This window comes from Ambystoma mexicanum, chromosome 2p (genome assembly GCF_040938575.1).
Source record: "Ambystoma mexicanum isolate Mex_15411 chromosome 2p, UKY_AmexF1_1, whole genome shotgun sequence".
Classification (NCBI taxonomy): domain Eukaryota; kingdom Metazoa; phylum Chordata; class Amphibia; order Caudata; family Ambystomatidae; genus Ambystoma; species Ambystoma mexicanum.
Window position 1 is genome coordinate 949148249 of NC_090923.1, and position 18576 is coordinate 949166824.

The following is an 18576-nucleotide window of genomic DNA, read 5'->3' on the forward strand; positions in this document are numbered from 1 at the left end:
ATTTAAATGGAGTTCTCTCCATGATAGAGTGGAAAAGCAGCCAGGCGAAAGAGCCATCGAGTTGGAGTCAGTGAAGGTACACAGGACGGCAGACAGCAACAGTCGTCTAAGAGGTTCGTTGATAACGAGCTCCGTATGAAAGCATCCGACCAGAAAAAAAACAACCGGGGGGGACAGGTGAATGGGACCACGAAGTGTGACGGATTTTGGGTACTGTAAGGTGTCAGATATGCGAGACAGACAACTGGATAGATCAGGGGTCTGAAACCTTTGCCTATCCAAATGTTTTAGACTACAACTCCCATCAGCCCAAGCCAGCAAAGTCAATGGTGAGGGATCATGGGAGTTGTAGTCCAAACATCTAGAAAGCCACAGGTTGCAGACCCCTGGGATAGATATTTTTCACAAGTAGCCATTTTATTAATTTATATGGGGTTGGTAAACACCTTGCTTTCCCCAAACAAGGATTTCCCTTCCTATGAAACTAAGACTAAAGGAAAAACCCTATCATCAAAAAGGTTTCTGTCCCTCACACTTATACATGCAATAAATCATACAGGTATCATATGGCCGTTCAAATAAAAAAAATATAGTTAGGTTCACACAAGGTTTTGTATAGCAATATCATTATAACCAGGGTCGATTCTCCCTTCCCCAGGATTAAAGTAGAAGCTTTCAACTCAAAGTCCCCTCTCAATAGTTTTGAGAAATTTTTTGGCACAGTTGGATGGTTGAGGTTAGGCGCACTGACTAAAATTGATAAACTCTGGTAGGGGCTGCAATTGGGAGCAAGTTTGTAGTCACCCTGCCAGGTGGCTATGCTAATGGGATTGATCAGAATTAGTTTACTTCCATAAATTGCGCACACATCAGAAAACTGTTAAAGCTCATTGAGCAAAATGTAATCAAAAACAGCACAGCCGACACGTGTTTCGAGCAACAACGCTCTTCTTCCAAGGCTGTCAAATATAACACATAATTGGTATGCATATTTAGCGTAATCATGTGTAATATAACAAAAATAACAGATAGGCAGACCCAAACATCAAAAAAGGGGGGGAGAGGAGGGCAAGAAGGTAGTGCATTTTAATCGAAACAATAATAGTCATACCCAACATCGTTTTTGCAAAAATGCATTCACACAATTAAACAGTCGTCAAGAGTACCACATATAATAAGGTAAACCAATTTGCATCAAAAAGGATATGAAGTATTGGCAAACGCAATTGACACACATAACATAACGTAAGAGAAAGAGAAAAGAAATACAATTGATTAGACAATACAGAACTACCGAGCCCGGTCGTGTATGTTCAAAAATTTGTTGTTCACCCCATATGTAATGCTATTAAGAGGCCAGAGGGTGACATAAGAGAAAAAAAAAACCTTTTACCTTTGAATGCTTGACTATTAATTGTTTGGAGAGAAAAATGAAAAACCCAATTCTTAAAGGGTGATCTCAAAAACATTACAAAAATTATGACTTATTATCTAATGGTAAAAACAACAATTATTGAAAACCTTACCGATTGAAAATTGTAATACCGGGCTGTAAATATAAGTTGATTAATGAATTCTAGTGCTTGCCTTAAAATATGCACGGCAATAAAAACTAATAAGGTAGTTGTAATTGCATGCAACCACATACCTATAAAGTTGCAATTGCAATTAGACACTTGATGTCGAAAACGAAAGCAATTGTGTAAAACGAAAAAGCCATCACCGAGGCGGCATCAGGTACAGGGGGAGACAAAAACACTTGCGTTAATGTTGTACCAATCCACATAATGCACGCAAGAGAGCGAAGTAGTCACATGCGTATGGCCCCCTGCTTGATGTTAGTCTGCAGGGGTCTGCGCGAAAGACTAAACTCACTGGCGTTTTCGCACGTTGGTAGGAAAAACAGGAGCCGTGCGTGAGCGCTCCTGTTTAAGTAAAAAATACATACAGCAACCGCACTCGCACTGAGATAAGGCACAAACCGGCGGCCATGTTGAAAGTACTCGTATACAGGGAACGTGATAACCTAATGCTGAATAGCGAGCTTAATTATTATTATTTAGTCAAAGAGCGGGGGAAAAGACAGTTGGCCAGTTTACGGCAAAAAATTGGGACTCATGCGAAATTGTACTTAATGCTATTTGCCATAGACCACGGTTGCCACATATAAACAACCTGTATATGGGATACATTACTCACCGTAAAAGTATTTCTGATGCTTGTATCTGCTTAGATTCAGATGCTGTGCATAGGCCGACATCTAGTGGAAGCTGCAGAGTATTACAGTTTGTTTTTTGAAACTCGAAAATGGGTGTCGACACAGGGCGTGCCAGTAATACTATCCCTAGTGTGACGTCCACTGTACCCATGATCCCTCACGCGTGTAGGACCCTCAGATTGTATTTTTTATGACATGAGGAGTAGCGCGAGTACAGATAATCCAAGCAGATAGATAGAAAGATAAGACTACAAGCATCCATGCGCCTTCTCTCAGAGGGGAGGAAGGGTGGGTCGCATGTGAATCTAAGCAGATACAAGCATCAGAAATACGATTACGGTGAGTAATGTATCCCTTCTGAGGCTTGTGGAATCTGCTTAGATCACATGCTGTGCATAGATTAGCGAGCAGTGTTAGAAGGAGGTGGGATTTGAGAAGGGTCATGAGCAAATAAATGTCTTAGAACCGCTAGTCCCACTTGAGTATCTGTCTTGGAATGGGTGTCAATTCAGTAGTGCTGAGTAAAAGTGTGAATAGAGCTCCAAGTAGCTGCTTTGCAAATGGTGTCAAGGGGTACATTTGCAATAAAAGCCAGAGTGGCCCCAATGCCTTTTGTAGAGTGGGCTCTTGGCGTGAAAGGCAGAGTTTGTTCAGAAAGGGAGTAACACAGCTGGATACAGTTAACAATCCACCTAGAGAGGGCACCTTTAGAGACGCGATCCCCCTCTCTGCCTGTAGCTACGGAGACAAACAGCTGGTCTGTTTTTCTTAGCGGTCTGGTCTTGTTTACGTAGTAAAGGACCGACCTACGCACATCTAGGGTGTGTAGTTTAACCTCAGCCGAGCTTTGTGGGTTTTGGAAGAAAGCCGGAAGCTCGATGGACTGGTTTACATGGAATTTGGAAATAAACTTAGGTGAGAACCTAGGGTCTGTCCGTAAAACCAGCTTATCCTTATGAATAGTAAAGAAATGATCCTGCACTGACAGAGCCTGAATTTCACTGACCCTTCTTATGGATGTAATGGCTACTAAGAAGGCAGTCTTATAGGTCAGGTGTTTGAGACTTGTCTTATGCATGGGCTCGAATGGGGGGGCCCATGAGTTTAGATAGCACCACGTTCAGGTCCCATCCTGGTGGTGGGTTACAAATAGGAGGGTGAAGTCTCTTTACTCCTTCCATGAAGGAGTTAACTACTGGTACTTTCCACCACAACACCTTGTTATGGGAAGTGGTGTATGCTGACAGGGCTGCCAGGTGTACCTTCAGTGAGTTAAAAACCAGCCCCGCATCCAGCAGGTGGAGCATGTAAGTAACAATAGTGGAAGGAGTGCAATCAACTGGGTTGACTTGCTTACTCTGGCACCAGATTACGAATCTCTTCCATTTGTCAAAGTAGCAGTGCCTCGTGTTCGGCTTCCTAGCCTCTTTTAGGATGTCCATACACCTCCGTGGTAATTTGAGATGTCCAAACTCTATGACCTCAGGAGCCATGCTGCCAGGTTCATTGAGTTGGGTTGAGGGTGCACTGTTTGACCTTGGTGCTGGGACAATAGGTTGTACCAGCTCGGAAGTCTGATGGGTTCGCACACCGCCAGTCTGCGTAAGTGTGGGAACCACGGTTGTCTCGCCCACATGGGAGCAACCAGGACGAGCGTCATCTATTCTCTGTTCATCTCGTTGACCACCTTCCTGATTAGAGGAGTTGGTGGAAAAGCGTACGCAAACATCCCTGACCAGTTCATCCACAGGGCGTTCCCCTGGGAGTCTGGTTGGGGGAACCTGGATGCGAATCCTGGGCATTGTCTGTTTTCGCTTGTGGCGAATAGGTCTATAGTGGGGAATCCCCACTGAGAGAAGATATCTTCTACGACTTCTCTGTGTAGACACCACTCGTGTTCCTCTGGAGGGGGTCTCTGCTCAGAGCATCCGCTAGGGAATGGAGATCCCCTGGAACATGTTGTGATGACAGGAAGATGTTCCGTCTGAGTGCCCATATCCAGATTTTCTGGGCAAGCTTGGACAGATTTGGCGAGCGAGTCCCTCCTTGTTTGTTCAGGTAGAACATGGCTGTAGTGCTGTCCGTCCGGATTTGCACTGACAGGTTTAAAAGGTAGGGTTCGAAAGCTTGGAGCGCTCTGAATACTGCCAGAAGCTCTAGCAGGTTGATGTGATTCTTGGCCACTGCATGAGACCAGAGACCCTGAGCTGTGTGGTGGAGATGGTGAGCTCCCCACCCCGTCAGGCATGCATCGGTTGTGACTACCGCCTGTATCTCGGGATCGTAAAAGGGTTTCCCCTTGGACAGATTCTCTCTTGTCCACCAGAGAAGGCTTTGTACCAGTGTTGGCGAAACGACCACTAGATCGTCCCACTGACCACTTGCCTGAGACCACTGTTTTGTCAACCATTCCTGCATGGGACACATGCGCAGGCGCGCGTGGGGGACCAGGTAAATACATGACGCCATCATCCCCAGCAAACGCATTGCTTTGTGAACCGTTATCTGGCGACTGGACTGGTATTGCGGAATTTGCAGCAGTATATTCCGAATTCTTTCCTCTGAAGGAAAGGTCAACCCCTCTTGAGTGTCTAGGATAGCTCCTAAGAATTGTTTGGATGTGCTTGGCACTAGACTTGAGTTTTTCTCGTTTATTGAGAAGCCCAATTCGAAGGGGAGGTCGATAGTCCTTTGAATGTTTGTTCTGCAAATTACTGGGGTTTCCCCCGTGATGAGCCAGTCGTCCAGGTATGGGTACACCGGGATTGCCTCCCTGCGTAGGTGTGCTGCTGCCACCGCCAGTACCTTGGTGAATATCCTTGGGGCCAAAGCTATCCTGAAGGGCAGTACCTTGAACTGGTAGTGCGGACTGTCCACCTTGAAGCGCAAGTATTTTCTGTGCACTGGGACCATGGAAATATGAAAATAGGCATCTTTCATGTCCAATGTTGCCATGTAATATCCCCTTTTTTAGGAGGGGGATTACCTCTTGGAGAGTTGTCATGCGAAACCTTTGGGGCTTGACATACTTGTTGGCAGGCTGTAAGTCCAATACTGGGCGCATTGTCAAATCTTTTTTTGGCACAAGAAAGTAAGTTGAATAAATACCCTTGTTTACCTGGTGTCCCGGGACGAGTTCTATCGCGTCCTTTGCTAGCAGATTGACGATCACTTCTAGGAGGATCTTCTGGTGTTTCAAAGAATGTATTTTTTGTCATGGAGGATGGTCTCGGGGACGCTCTAGTAGTTCTATACAGTACCCCACGGATACTGTTGACAGCACCCATCTGTCTGATGTGATCCCTTCCCAAGCTTGGGTGAGGTTGGAAATGCGTCCCCCCTACTGGGGTTGCGTGAGAAGGGACCCTGAACGGATCGTCACTGTTTCGGTGGAGGCGTGCCGCCTCCTTTATTGGGGCTGCCTCTACCTCTACCACGTCCTCTCTTATTACCCCTGCCGTAACCCTGGGTAGACTGCTGGTTATTATTGTTCCACTGTGTACCCTGCCCCTGGGAATAGTTAGAACCTCTCTGGGAATTTTGGCCGCGTGGGTGACGAAAATTGCCATTCCCTCTGATTCGGGGGTTTAGTGGTTAGCTGGCCTAGGGATTTGAGTGTTTCATACTCGTCCTTAGCATTCTTTAGTCCGTCCTCGACCCCCTTACCAAACAGATCCGGCTCCACCGGTTTGTCCAATAATGACGCTTGTGTTTCAGCCTTGAAACCAGACTGGCGTAGCCAAGCGTGTCTCTTAATAACAGTTCCTTCTGCTATTAATCTGCCGGCGTTATCCGCGGCATCAAAGGTTGCCTTTAAAATGCAACCGGACACGGCTCTTCCCTCCGCTGAAACTCGTGCCAATTGGCTCTTCGAGGGTTCTGGTGCGGATTCTATGAGTGCCGCGACCTCTTCCCACTGATGGCAGTTGTAGCTGGCCAACAGGGTGGTGGAGTTGGCAATCCTTGCCTGGTAGGCGGAAGTGGAGGCCACTTTCCTGCCTAACCCGTACAGTTTTTTGCTCTCCTTGTCGGGAGGAGCCTCGGACGATAAGGGTGTTCCAGCCCTCTTACGGGTGTTAATAACAACCAGGGAGTCCGGCTTCAGATGCCCCCTTATATATAGTGGGTCTGATTGGGCCGCCTTGAAAAGTTTTTCAATCCTAGGGTTCACTGCTCTGGTGAGGTTAGGATTGAGGAGTGACGGGTCTATTCTTCTTTGAATAGATTTTAGGATAGGGATGGCCTGAGCAACAGGCCTCCTCTCCCCCACTAACTCTTCTGCGAAGTCTCTTTCCTCCTGGGCACCCTGGGTGTCAATGTGGAAATGTTCGGCTGCTCGAGACAGCACTTCATTCAGGAGCGGCTGGTTGTCGACAGGGGAGTCGGTAACCGGGGCCTCTCTTTCTCCTGGGGAGTCTACCCTGTAGGGGTCTTCCTCCTCCTCATCATCCCCATAGTAGCCTGTCCCAGTTTGTTCCTCCACCATGCCCAAATCTGGATCCTCAACAAAGGATGTCTCTCCCTGGTAATGAGAATAGGGCTGGACGTAGAAGGGGTCTGAAGACCCTGTTGGTGTCTCAAAGTGGGACCTTGTACTTTGAGGTATAGGATCCTTATAGCCAGAGGGTGCTGACCCGTCAGGAGTATAAGCAAGAAAGTGCTCTGGATTTTGTGCATAAAAATCTGCCAAAGATGACATTCTTAACATTACCCTATCTATGTCAACACTGGTCCATTCTCTGGAACTGGGAATGACCCTTTCTGGGATTTTTTCAAATTTATCCTGACTAGACTTGGTACCCTGTGCAGGGGTTTTGGTGTTATCAGAAGACCTGGACTTGTCTTTCTGTTTTTGAGGAGTGGAGTGTTCTACGGGCTTGGAAGTGGGTAGAGACGGCTTCCTTTGTTGTTTCCCTCCCTCCCCGTGACTGGAGGAGTGTTTCCCGTGTGTTTTAGGGCCCTCTGAGCTTTTCGACGCCTGGCGTCGAGGTTCGGGGGTCTTGACCCTATCCTTCGAGTGTGGAGGTAGGGGTTCGGGATCTGTAGTAATTCGGTCTGCGAGGGCCGACTCTTGGAGTGCGGCCTGAGGGTGGAAGTCGGCTTCGTCTTCCGACGATCGAACTTCCGTGACCTTAGGGAGCGAGGCACTCTTGGCAATAGTGGATGTTTGCCTGGCGTCGTGCGGCGATCTAGATCGAGAGCGCCCAGAGGACACCGATTCGGACCGTTCTCTACATGCCTCTTTTCGAGAACCCGACGTGCGCGTCGAGTCTCGGTTGGACTTTATGTGCTTTGTGGAAGTGTCATGGGAAGCGCTCGTGTCGCCGGGGGTGTTCCCCATAGCCGGCCTGCCGGTCGACCTTCCGAGGTCGGGGACTTGCGCTCGGCTGTCTTTAGATGCCATAAAGCCCTCGCCGTCCGAAAGTACGGTGTCGCTGCCATCGCTGAAGGCGCCCTCCGCTGCCATGGCCTCTTGACGCCTGGCGTGGTGGGCCCAACGCTTGATTGAACGGTCCCTAAGTGTTTTAGGCTTAAACCTACTACAGGCTCTGCAATTTGCCTCGGGGTGGTCCCTCTGCAAGCAGAGGTTGCACGTGGCGTGCCTGTCGACCCAAGGGTATTTGCGATTGCACTTGGGGCAGAATTGGAAAGGGGTAACCTCCATACGCACCTTGTGGCAGCGGGCTGGTAAATGTAGGAATATATAAGTGTATCTATATATTACAAGAATGTAGAGTATGACCACCCCCCCCCCACTCTCCCTACTTGCAGGGCCGAGACCAGCGGCCCAGGCCGAGACGGAAGCCTTGAGACCCAAATCCGTCGTGCAGTCGACGGTCGAAATCCTCTCCGATCCGGCGTCGAGTGTAGAAATTCGGTATCTCGATGTTGGGGTGGAGAAAGGGGTAAAATTATCAATATTTTGCAAAATTATGGCTTAGGCCAGGGAACTCCGCGAAATGCTTCCGACCAGTATGGCGGAAAAAAACAATCCAAGGGTCCTAGACGCGTGAGGGATCATGGGTACAGGGGACGTCACACTAGGGATAGTATTACTGGCGCGCCCTGTGTCAACGCCCATTTTCGAGTTTCGAAAAACAAACTGTAATACTCCGCAGCTTCCACTAGATGTCGGCCTATGCACAGCATGTGATCTAAGCAGATTCCACAAGCCTCAGAAATAAGATTATGCTTGTTGCTAATTGCAATGAACCACGGTTGCCACATATAAGCAACCATGTAAAGCAATGAGGCAATAAATAAGCCGATACGTGAATCATCCACAGTTTAGTCCTCCCCTGGGTAGACGGAGCCTCCATGAATATAATTTCCACAAAAATGTAATTAACCAATTGATTGGCAATATATAGAGATAAGCCTGGGGTGAACAAAAACCTGAACACACAGGACAGATCTTATTGCAATCATTGTATGAAAGCACATGTAGCATGTTACCAGTTAATCATGGGCATTTAAACAGAATGACTTCAGAGAAACACTGAAAATTCATGGTCACTTAAGGCCAATTAATACAGTACGATATTGGCAAATTAGCCTTGCCTCCAGTTGCCTGAGTTTCAAAGTCAGGTTGCCGCCACGTTGTGGCAAGGTTACTTTTGCCATGCCGGCAAACCTGATATCGGACTTATTGTCCAGCTGATGATTGATTTGCCAGTGTGTGGCCAAGGGGTATTTGGATCCTTGGCTTGAAATGGTGGATAAATGCTCACGTATCCTAGTCTTAAGAGGTCGAATGGTACTGCCAATGTAATATTTTCCACAGACACAGTATACAGTAGAGGCAGAATTTAGAGTTACAATTAATGAAGGTATTCACTTTGAACATTCCCAATTTACCAAAATCAATTGGCGGGACCTCTAGTGCATAACACATGGATCATTTTCCACATTTATGAAAACCATGATTAATCTTCTGGCTAAGCCAAGTAGACGAAACTTGGATGCTGGGCATAAATGATGGAGATATCAAATTATTTAGGTTACTTGCCTTGGTGTAAATGAAATTCAGTAATGTGTCCAGCCATGGTGCTATATCTTGGTCAAGCGGGAGTAAATACCAATGACGCTGAACAATTTTAAATAAATTAGAGCTGTCTGCATTGTAACGTGTAATAAATGTTAATTTATTACTATGATTGGAATTGGACCTTTTTTTCGGTGTGAGTAGGTCAACCGCTTCATGCTCTGGGCAGTACGTTCAGCTTTGAGTATTGTGTCAGGGTTGTAACCTCTAACTTTAAATTTGTCACGTAAGAAACCACATTCATGCACAAAATCTCACTAGAACAGTTTCTGCGCGCTCTAATAAATTCACCTTTCGATATGTTGGTAATAACAGATTTTTTGTGACAACTAGACGCATGTAAAATTGCATTGACCGCTGTAGACTTGCGAAATGTTTTGGTTACCATTGCATTATCATGCAGACTGATGGTCAGATCTAAAAAGTTAATGCTTGAACTGCTGTACTCGTGAGTAAATTGGATACCCCAATCATTATTCAAATATTTTGCAAATTCATTCAAACAATCCACAGTGCCTGTCCAAATCAGAATCACGTCATCAATATAACATTTACAAATATAAATGAATTGAATAAAACTGTTGTGAATGTTTATTTGTGTGAATGCATTTTTTCAAAAACGATGTTGGGTATGACTATTATTGTTTCGATTAAAATGCACTACCTTCTTGCCCTCCTCTCCCCCCTTTTTTGATGTTTGGGTCTGCCCCTCTCAATAGCCAAGTCTTGCTCACAGCACAACGTTTCCTCACTGAGTATTCCACTTGGATTGTTCCCCATCAGACAAAGTTCATCACTCGACAGAACACTTGTCAAATGTCCACAACTCTTGCCTAACAATTCACAAAGCTTCATCTTCACACTGTCAGTCAATAGTTCATTGTTTTTAACTTTCTCTTTGATTGTTCATTTATTATGCGCTTATACACAAGTGTTTCAAAGCGCAACGATGCATGGGAGGGGAAGACATAAGGAAGACAAGACAAACGATCTTACTAGGCGTGGTACATTCAGATAATACAGGTGCACAGAACAGGCAGTGCATGGTGGTGAGGGGGGAGCAATAGGTACCAAGTGCGCCAAGTCCCGTCAGAACATGGGTGAAGTGCAGAGAGATACCACTCTCATGCTCGTAACCGAAGTGCAGAAGTGCAGTAGTGCTCCGGCAAGTGCAAGTCCCGGAGGCAAGTGCAGGAGACTGGCGAGGAAGCTTGGGACCTGTGAGGCTCTGAAGATCCACCAGGCAGCCAGTCCGCAAAACTGAGCAGAAGTAGAGGCTAGAGAGTCGATAGAGCAGAAAGAGGAGGGTAGCAGGGGAGAGGGAGACAGAAGGAGGTGGTGTAGAGGAAAGTCTTTGAGATTCCGGGAGTTAAGGAGATTCAGCTCAAGATGGAGAGAGGCAGGGAGGCTGTTCCAGAGGGAGGCACCTGCAGTGGATAAAGATCTACCCCCAAGATCATAAGTAAACCAAGAGTAAAACAGATACTCCATCTGCATATATAGTGGGACCAGGCCCCAGAAAGCCTTGTGGACAATGCAAAGGGTCTTGAACTTAATCCTTGCAGCCACAGCGAGCCAGTGAAGGGATTTCCGCGCCAGAGATACTGTCCCTGGGCTTGAGGCCTAGGATAAGTCTAGCGGTTCTGCTATGGATGAGTTGAAGAGGACGGAGTGTAGAAGAGGGAAGGTTGAAAAAGAGGCTGTTGCAGTAGTCCAGCCTAGCTAGGACCAGGGCTCTGGAGACCGCGAGCCTCTGGGGCAAAGTGAGAAAAGGTAGAATACCTCTGAGAAGGTGCAGTTGGTAGTGGGACTTTTTAGAGACGTCTGCGTTGAGAGACAAGAAAGAGAGTGGAGTCGAAGAGGACCTCCAGATTTTTTGCCTCATTGATAGTTGGAGGCGCAGGGCCAAGGGAGGCCGGACAGAGAGAAAGCGGGAAGGCAGGAGCAGGGGTCCCGATGAGGACAATATCTTACTGGCATTGAAGTAGAGGTTGTTTGCAGCACACCACGACTTAATTGAGGCCAGACAGTCAGGTATGAGTGAGGAAGAGGCCGAGGGTAGCCTGAAGGAGAGCTGCGTGTCCGCTGCATAACAATGAAAGTTGGAGGTGAAGGTGGCTATCCTAGGGGTCTGGGGGGCCCATGTAGCCATTGAAAAAACAGGGGGATAGGTTAGATCCCTGGGGGACACTGCACATAGAGAGAGTGATAGGGAAGAGAAAGGACCACAATTCCACCTGGGATGGGTGGTCAGAGAGAAAGGAGATTAGCTACGCCAGGGCCTGATCAGTGAGGGCGTTCAGGGTGTTGTGTTTTACCGTATCGAAGGCAGAGGAGAAGTCAAGTAGAATGAGGACAGAGGAAGAGTTAGAATCAAGATTTGAGAGCAGATCTTCACGGGTGTTGAGAAGAGCAGTTTCCGTGCCTCTGGATGCTCTAAAGCCAGACAGGTGGTCATGTAAGCAATCAATAGATTCAGTGTGGAGGGTAAGCTGAGAAATAGCCAACTTCTCCAGGAGGTTGCCCAGGAAAGGAGTGAGAGATCAGGCGATATTATCCCGAAATGGAAGGGTCAGCAGAAGGTTTTTTTGAGGAGAGGGTGCACAAGGGAGTGCTTGAGAGAAGTGGGGAAAAACAAAAAACAATGTTTTGTCTGAATGGTTTTTACCAAGGTTCATCAAACACCTTAGTGGGGTTTCCACTTTCTTTTCCCAACCACTTTCCACCTCAATGCAGTACTTCTATATTTTCCTCCTGGTCCACTAACCTGCCAGGAATAGCCACAAACAGTCCCTTTCCTGGTGTACTCTCCCGCCAGGATAAAAAACCCTAGTACTACAGCAAAGTACTCTGCAATATGGCTTGCTTCAAACTTCAAAGCAAGTCTTACTTTCAACCTCAATGAAATTCACAACTTCTTTCATAAGGATACAATACACATTGATACAGTTTGTTCCACTGGCGTGTTTGCCAATTGTAGTGCAGGTTAAGTTTCTCTCCCCCTTGAGACTTTCTACAAAGGAGTGTTTCTGTCCTGCCACCTTTGGGTTCTACTATCACCAGTTAACTGCTGACAATGTCTCATTCACATTGCTTTCTTTAGGAAAATAATTTCCCTTTCCTCTTATGATTGCCTCCTTTGGCTTGGACAATGTGGTAGCAAAATATTGGCCTTTCCATACTTAGTAGTTACAATCCTTTTCCTCCGGTTTGTCTCTAATGTGTATATCAGGCCACAAATACTTTAATTCATCAGTTCGGTATTCAATATGACCGTTAGCAGCCCGCGGTCTAGTACGGCCAACTCAGTGGTCTGCTCTTGCACGTCCACTCGACCCGCTGCCGATTCGATCTTCTTGCACGTCTGGTCCTGAGAGCTTAACAGCTGCAGTCACACACTCGCGTCCCCACGTTTGTCAAAACAGGAGCGTGTCACTTCTCTTGCATGCTCCAGTGAACACCAACCACTGGAGCAGGATGCTGCAAAGTGAGAGCTCATCTCATGGGACGGCCTACAGCTGCACCGCTTACTGCTGCACGTCCTCTGCAGAATGAAGCCCCAGCTTCTAGGACTCTCTCAGCACCACACTCCATTGAAATCACGGCAGCGGTCCCAGCGTCGTCTTTCTGCTCGTTCTGCTGCTGCTGCTCACGTCTCCCGCTAATGGCCCGCACCTGAAGGAGCCTTAAATATTCAAAAGTCGCACTCAGGTATGGGTCATTAGAACCACTAGCCTGCACATCATAGTTCTGCGTCCCTGAGCTACTCTTCCTCGTCCCAGTGCCTAGGGAATTATAGGCCTGGAAGGCCCCAATGTTCTTGTTCTTCTTTTCCTTAAAGATTTCTGTTTTATAATCGGCCAGTAAGACCGTGGGATCACTAGGGAAATTATCTAAAGTGTTCTCTGAATTCTCCTGACCAGATAGCCGCACCACCCCCCTTCCCCCATGTGATCCTCCAGCATAATACCACCCCCAGGATCAGGCTGCATCTGCCTTTCCCTGGCCGCATGAGAAGGGACCCCGGCCAGGGTCCTTGTGATAATCACATCTGATTCATCAGAGTACACTACACGTCACGTTGGGGACAGTGTTACAGCCAAGCCCATGTCAATGTCCCTTTTCTATCTTCAGAAAAAATGATACAATACTCTGCGATTACCACTAGATGTCAGACAATATGCACAGCATGGGATTCTAAGCAGATTCACAAGCATCAGAAGAACAAGTTACTTTCTTACCTGGTAACGTTCTTTCGATGGGATGGTCCGACGACGTATTCCATATCTATGACACGTAATCACCACAGCTGTGCTGCTTCGGAAACTTTTCAGCGTCGTCGATGAGCCGTCGTCGAGGACCTCCTCCGACGTCCGACATCATCCGATGTGATAAGTAGGACGCACGACGCCCGTAGCCTCAGTTGTAGTTTTTTCCCCCAGAGCGTGTGACATTAGTCTACTGCCAGTCAGACACAAAGCCTTGCGGAACGTAAGCTGCAATCGCATTAGAAATTCTGCAGCGGGGAAGGTAGGGAGAAAGCGATATGGAATACGTCGTCAGACCATCCCATTGAAAGAACGTTACCAGGTAAGAAAGTAACTTGTTCTTTGAGGGGATTGGGTCCTCCGACGTATTCCATATCTATGACAGACTCCCAAAGCAGTACCAGAGCAAGGAGGAGGGAAAGAATTTAGAATGAAAATTTAGAATTGCCAATCAAATAGCAGAGCAAAGGACCGCCTTGCCAAAGGCCAGATCCTGTCCTCGGATGGAATCGACATGTGACGTACAAATGTATGTACTGAAGCCCAGGTGGCTGCATCACAGATGTTGCGAATAGGAACACCCCTCTGCAGGGCAGTAGATGCAGCCATAACCCTGGTAGAATGGGCCGGCAAGCCAGCCGGTGGGTCCTTACCCGCCAAGCGGTAACACTCCGAGATGGCCAAAATAATCCAGCGAGACAAAGTCTGTTTCATCACAGCTTGTCCCAAACGCTTTCCAGCGTAACCAATAAAGAGTTGATCGTCCACTCTGACCCGGGACATGCGTGAAACATAAAAGCTTAAAGCTCTCCTAGGATCAAGCCTATGGAGCCTCTCCTCTTCCTTACCAGGATGCGGAGGAGGATAGAATGCCGGAAGAACAATCTTCTGGGACAAATGAAATTCCGTCACTACCTTTGGAAGAAAAGAAGGACGGACTCTAAGGACAACCCTGTCCTTATGGAAAACAGTGAAGGGAGGCTTAACTGAAAGTGCCTGTAACTCACTCACTCTGCGAGCGGAAGTGACCGCAACTAAAAATACAGTTTTAAGAGTCAACAGTCCCAAAGGACAAGAGTGCAAAGGCTCAAAGAGAGCACCCGTTAGAAACCTGAGAACAAGGTTTAAATCCCAACCGGGCACCAGGAAAGGTGACGGAGGGAACACATTAGTGAGCCCTTTCAGAAACTGTGAAATTAATTTTACAGTAGGAACACGCTTCAGACGAGCGCTTAAAGATGGACAGCGCCGCCAGGTAACCTTTAATGGTACCGACTTGCAAGCCCCTGTGGGCCAAAGAAAGTAAAAAGGACAGAACCATGGGGATGTCACATGCAAAAGGATCCACATTCTGAACTCTGCACCAGTCGCAGAACTTACGGCAACGGTACAGAGACTTTGTTGCTGGCCGTCGGGCCGAGAGCAACACCTCCATCACGTCTTCAGGGAGGTCCCAATCCTTATACCTCAACCTTTCAGAAGCCAAGCGTGAAGGTTGAGGGATCTGACCTCTGGATGGATAACCTGACCCCCTCCCGTGAGAGCAGATCGTCTCGGTAGGGAAGACTACGTGGAGGGCAGATAGACAAGTCGAGAAGGTCCGGGTACCACGTCCTCCGCGCCCACGCCGGAGCAATGAGGATCATCCGGGAACCGAACTTCCATAACCTCCGCAGCACTTGCGGGATGACGGAAACTGGAGGAAACGCGTACAGCAGTGGGAATGACCACTCCACCACGAACACGTCTCATAAGGCTCCTTTTGGAGGAAATTCCCGCGAGCAGAACCTCTCGCACTTCCGGTTGGCACTGGAGGCAAAGAGATCCACTTGAGGGGTCCCCCAAAGGGTGAAGATCTCCAGGAGAATCTCCTGAGCCAACTCCCACTCGTGAGAGATCGTGCTCTGCCTGCTCAGAGCGTCCGCCGTCACGTTTTCGTCTCCGGCCAGATGAACTGCCGAGATCGAAACTTCCTGCTGGATGGCCCAGAACTCGAGCTGCATCGCCTCCCTGCACAGAGGAAGTGACCATGCCCCCCCCCCTTTTTGTTGAGGTAGTGCATGGCCACTGTGTTGTCCGTCAGGATCAGGACATTCTTTCCTCGCACAGTCGGCATAAAAGCCTTCAGGGCTAGCCTGACGGCCCATAGCTCCAACAGATTGATATGGAGTCTGGACTCCGACGGAGACCAACGACCGCTGACTGTCAGCTCGTTGGCATGAGCTCCCCATCCCCGTGAGGGATGCATCCGTCACGATCGTCACCTCCGGCCAGGGAAGCCAAAACGGAGCCCCCTTCATCAAGTTGCCTTCGACGGCCCACCACAGAAGGTCCTGGGCCAACGAGGGCGGCACCTGAACCGGGTCCGACATCCTGCCGGAGGACTGCGACCATTGCATCTTGAGTGCCCACTGCAAAGATCTCATCCGCAGGTGAGCCTCTGGCACCAGAAGAATGCAGGATGCCATGAGGCCGAGCAACCTCAAGAACTCGAACGCTGGGAGCGTCTGGGCATGCTGAAACTTGTGCACCATCTGCTGAATGTGAAGAGCCCTCATCTGGGGAGGAAAACACTGCCCCAGGGAAGTGTCGAGCACTGCTCCGATGTACTGGAGCCGCGGTGTTGGCGGCAAATGGGACTTCTTTAAATTGAGGGAGAAGCCCAGCCTGTGAAGGGAGTGGCAGGTGACGGACAGATGATTCAGGACCTGCTCGGGAGAGCGCGCCCTGATCAACCAATCGTCCAGGTAGGGGTAGACGTGAATCCCCCCTTGCCTGAGATGCGCTGCCACCACCACCATGAGCTTGGTGAAAAACCTCGGGCGTAGGTCAATCCGAATGGCAGGACCCGAAACTGAAAGTGCGAGTCGCCAACCGCGAACCTCAGGTACCTCTTGTGCTTGGGATGGATCGGCACATGGAAGTAAGCATCCTTGAGGTCGAGAGACACCAACCAGTCCTGAAACTGAAGGGCCTGGAGGACTTGAGAGAGAGTAACAATCTTGAACTTGTCCTTCCTGAGGAGTTTGTTCAAACCGCGCAAGTCCATGATGGGTCTCAATCCCCAGTCTTTCTTCAAAATCAAAAAATAAGGGGAATACCATCCCTTGTTCCTCTCCGCTACAGGCACCAGCTCTATGGCGCCTTTCTCCAGCAGGGCTTGAATTTCCTGCGCAAGGAGCGGATCAGGACTCTTCAAAGAGAGGTTCCCTGGTGGACTGTCGTGAGGCCTCTGCCGAAAGGGAAGACAGTAGCCGTGGGTTATGATCTCCAGAACCCACACATCTGAAGTAATGGCACGCACCTCTACAAGATGCTGCGCCAGCCTTCTCCCAACCGGCGAACCATGGGACATGGCCTCATGACCGAGTGGTAGCAGCTGCGGCGTTACCTGAGGGCAAAGAGGCAACTGCCCGAGCGGCCTTGGCACCACGGGTACCCTGTCGTCCACCTGTGGTACCTCTGCGTTGGCCTCTTTGACTGCCAGCTCCTCTCGCTTTACCAAAGGAGGAGTAATAACGAAAGGAACCACCCCTCCACTGCTGTCCCCTAGGACGAAAAAGCTGAGGTTGCCTGACTGCAGCACCCAACGATTTGGCTGCAGCTTTAGAGGTCTGCAACCTCTCAAGGCTCTCGTCAGCCTTGCTGCCAAAAAGGTGTTCACCGTCAAAGGGCATATTGAGGAGCCGGGATTGCACATAAGGAGCAAACCCCGACTTCCGCAACCATGCAAACCTGCGTATCACGGTGCTCGCTGCCATGGACCTGCTGACGCATTCAGCCATGTCCAAACCCGACTGAACGGACTCATACATGGCATCCTTACCATCCTGGACCATAGCAAGGAAACCATCCCGTTCGTCCCCTTCGGGAATATGTTCAGCCGCTAACGCAACACAGTTCCACAGTGTGTGTGAAACGAGACAAGGCACATATGGAGTTGGCCGCCTGAAGCGCCATACCACCTGAAGAAAACACTTTCTTCGCCAAGCCATCAAAACGTTTGTCGTCCCCATCAGGAGGGATGGTAGGGTACGACGCCTGCTTTGCCGGGGCCGTGGCCGCCTGCACCACTAAACTCTCCGGAGTGGGGTGCCTGGTCAAGTAGCAGGGGTCGCTACTGGCTGGACGGTATTAGAGCCATATGAAACGGCAGTACCGGGTCAGTTGGGGGACCAACATCAAGGATGTCCGTGAGATCATCCTGCACAAACTCCCATGGGGGAGCAGACCATCCCAAGTACTCGGAGACCCTAGCCATAAGGCGCCGGTACAAGGAATCGGCATGAGAGCCAGGCTCAGGCCTACAAAACTCCACCTCCGGAGAGGTGTCCAGTCCACTGGCATCATGCAGTAACTGCCTCAAATCGTCAAACTGGCTATGGCCCGAGACCATCTCGTCTGGAACCGGACTAGGAACCAGGCCATCAGAGTCCTCATCCACCTCCGAAATATATTCCAGGTGTTGAAAAGAAGGCACTCGAGAGTGCTTGCTCTTAGCCAGAGCCTTTCTAGGGGGTTCCCCCGTGCCACGCCCAGCCTCGAAAGGCGTCGAGGGCGTTGAGTGAATCGGCGCCGGCATCGAGAGACCAGGCATCGGCGCCGAGTAAATCGGCGTCGACTTCAGATGCAGCGCCGCCGGCATCGACACAGTCCTCGAAGCCGGAGCTCCGAGCGTGTCCTTCGACTACCTGAGCGTCGACGGCTTCGATGACTTCCTCGGAGCCGGAGCCTCGAGAAAGCCTGTCGACGCCTCAAGAGTCGATGTCTTCCTCGAAGACATCACAGGTGCACACGGTCTCGAGCGCATCGAGGACCGGGACCTGGAACGGGTACGTCCGAACGGGACCTCTCCCGTGACTCGTGCCGACCACTCTTGCGAGCGGTGTCTCTCGACCTCTCACGGCCGACCCCACTCGGGGGCGCGGACGGCTTAGTACCCTGCGACTCAAGAATCGCCAGCATTTTCTTCCCGAAGGAAGCCCATTCCTCTGGCGTTGCACGGCTGGTGGGGTAAGCGACGTGCCAGGCAGAGTCCTCAGAAG

General features: G+C 49.2%; 1 protein-coding gene across 11 annotated transcripts in view; it reads right to left on the reverse strand.

Moving 5' to 3' along the window:
- FRMD8 (FERM domain containing 8) overlaps positions 1 to 18576 on the reverse strand; it is a 1471206-nt gene that overhangs the window by 1083454 nt on the left and 369176 nt on the right. For 8 of the 11 annotated variants that reach the window (XM_069644720.1, XM_069644719.1, XM_069644722.1 and 5 more), the window contains one exon: positions 1649 to 1675. The exons of the other annotated variants lie outside the window; for them this stretch is intronic. In XM_069644720.1, the coding sequence (XP_069500821.1) occupies positions 1649 to 1675 (27 nt within the window). The remainder of the gene's footprint in view (positions 1 to 1648; positions 1676 to 18576) is intronic. 11 annotated transcript variants of the gene reach the window in all.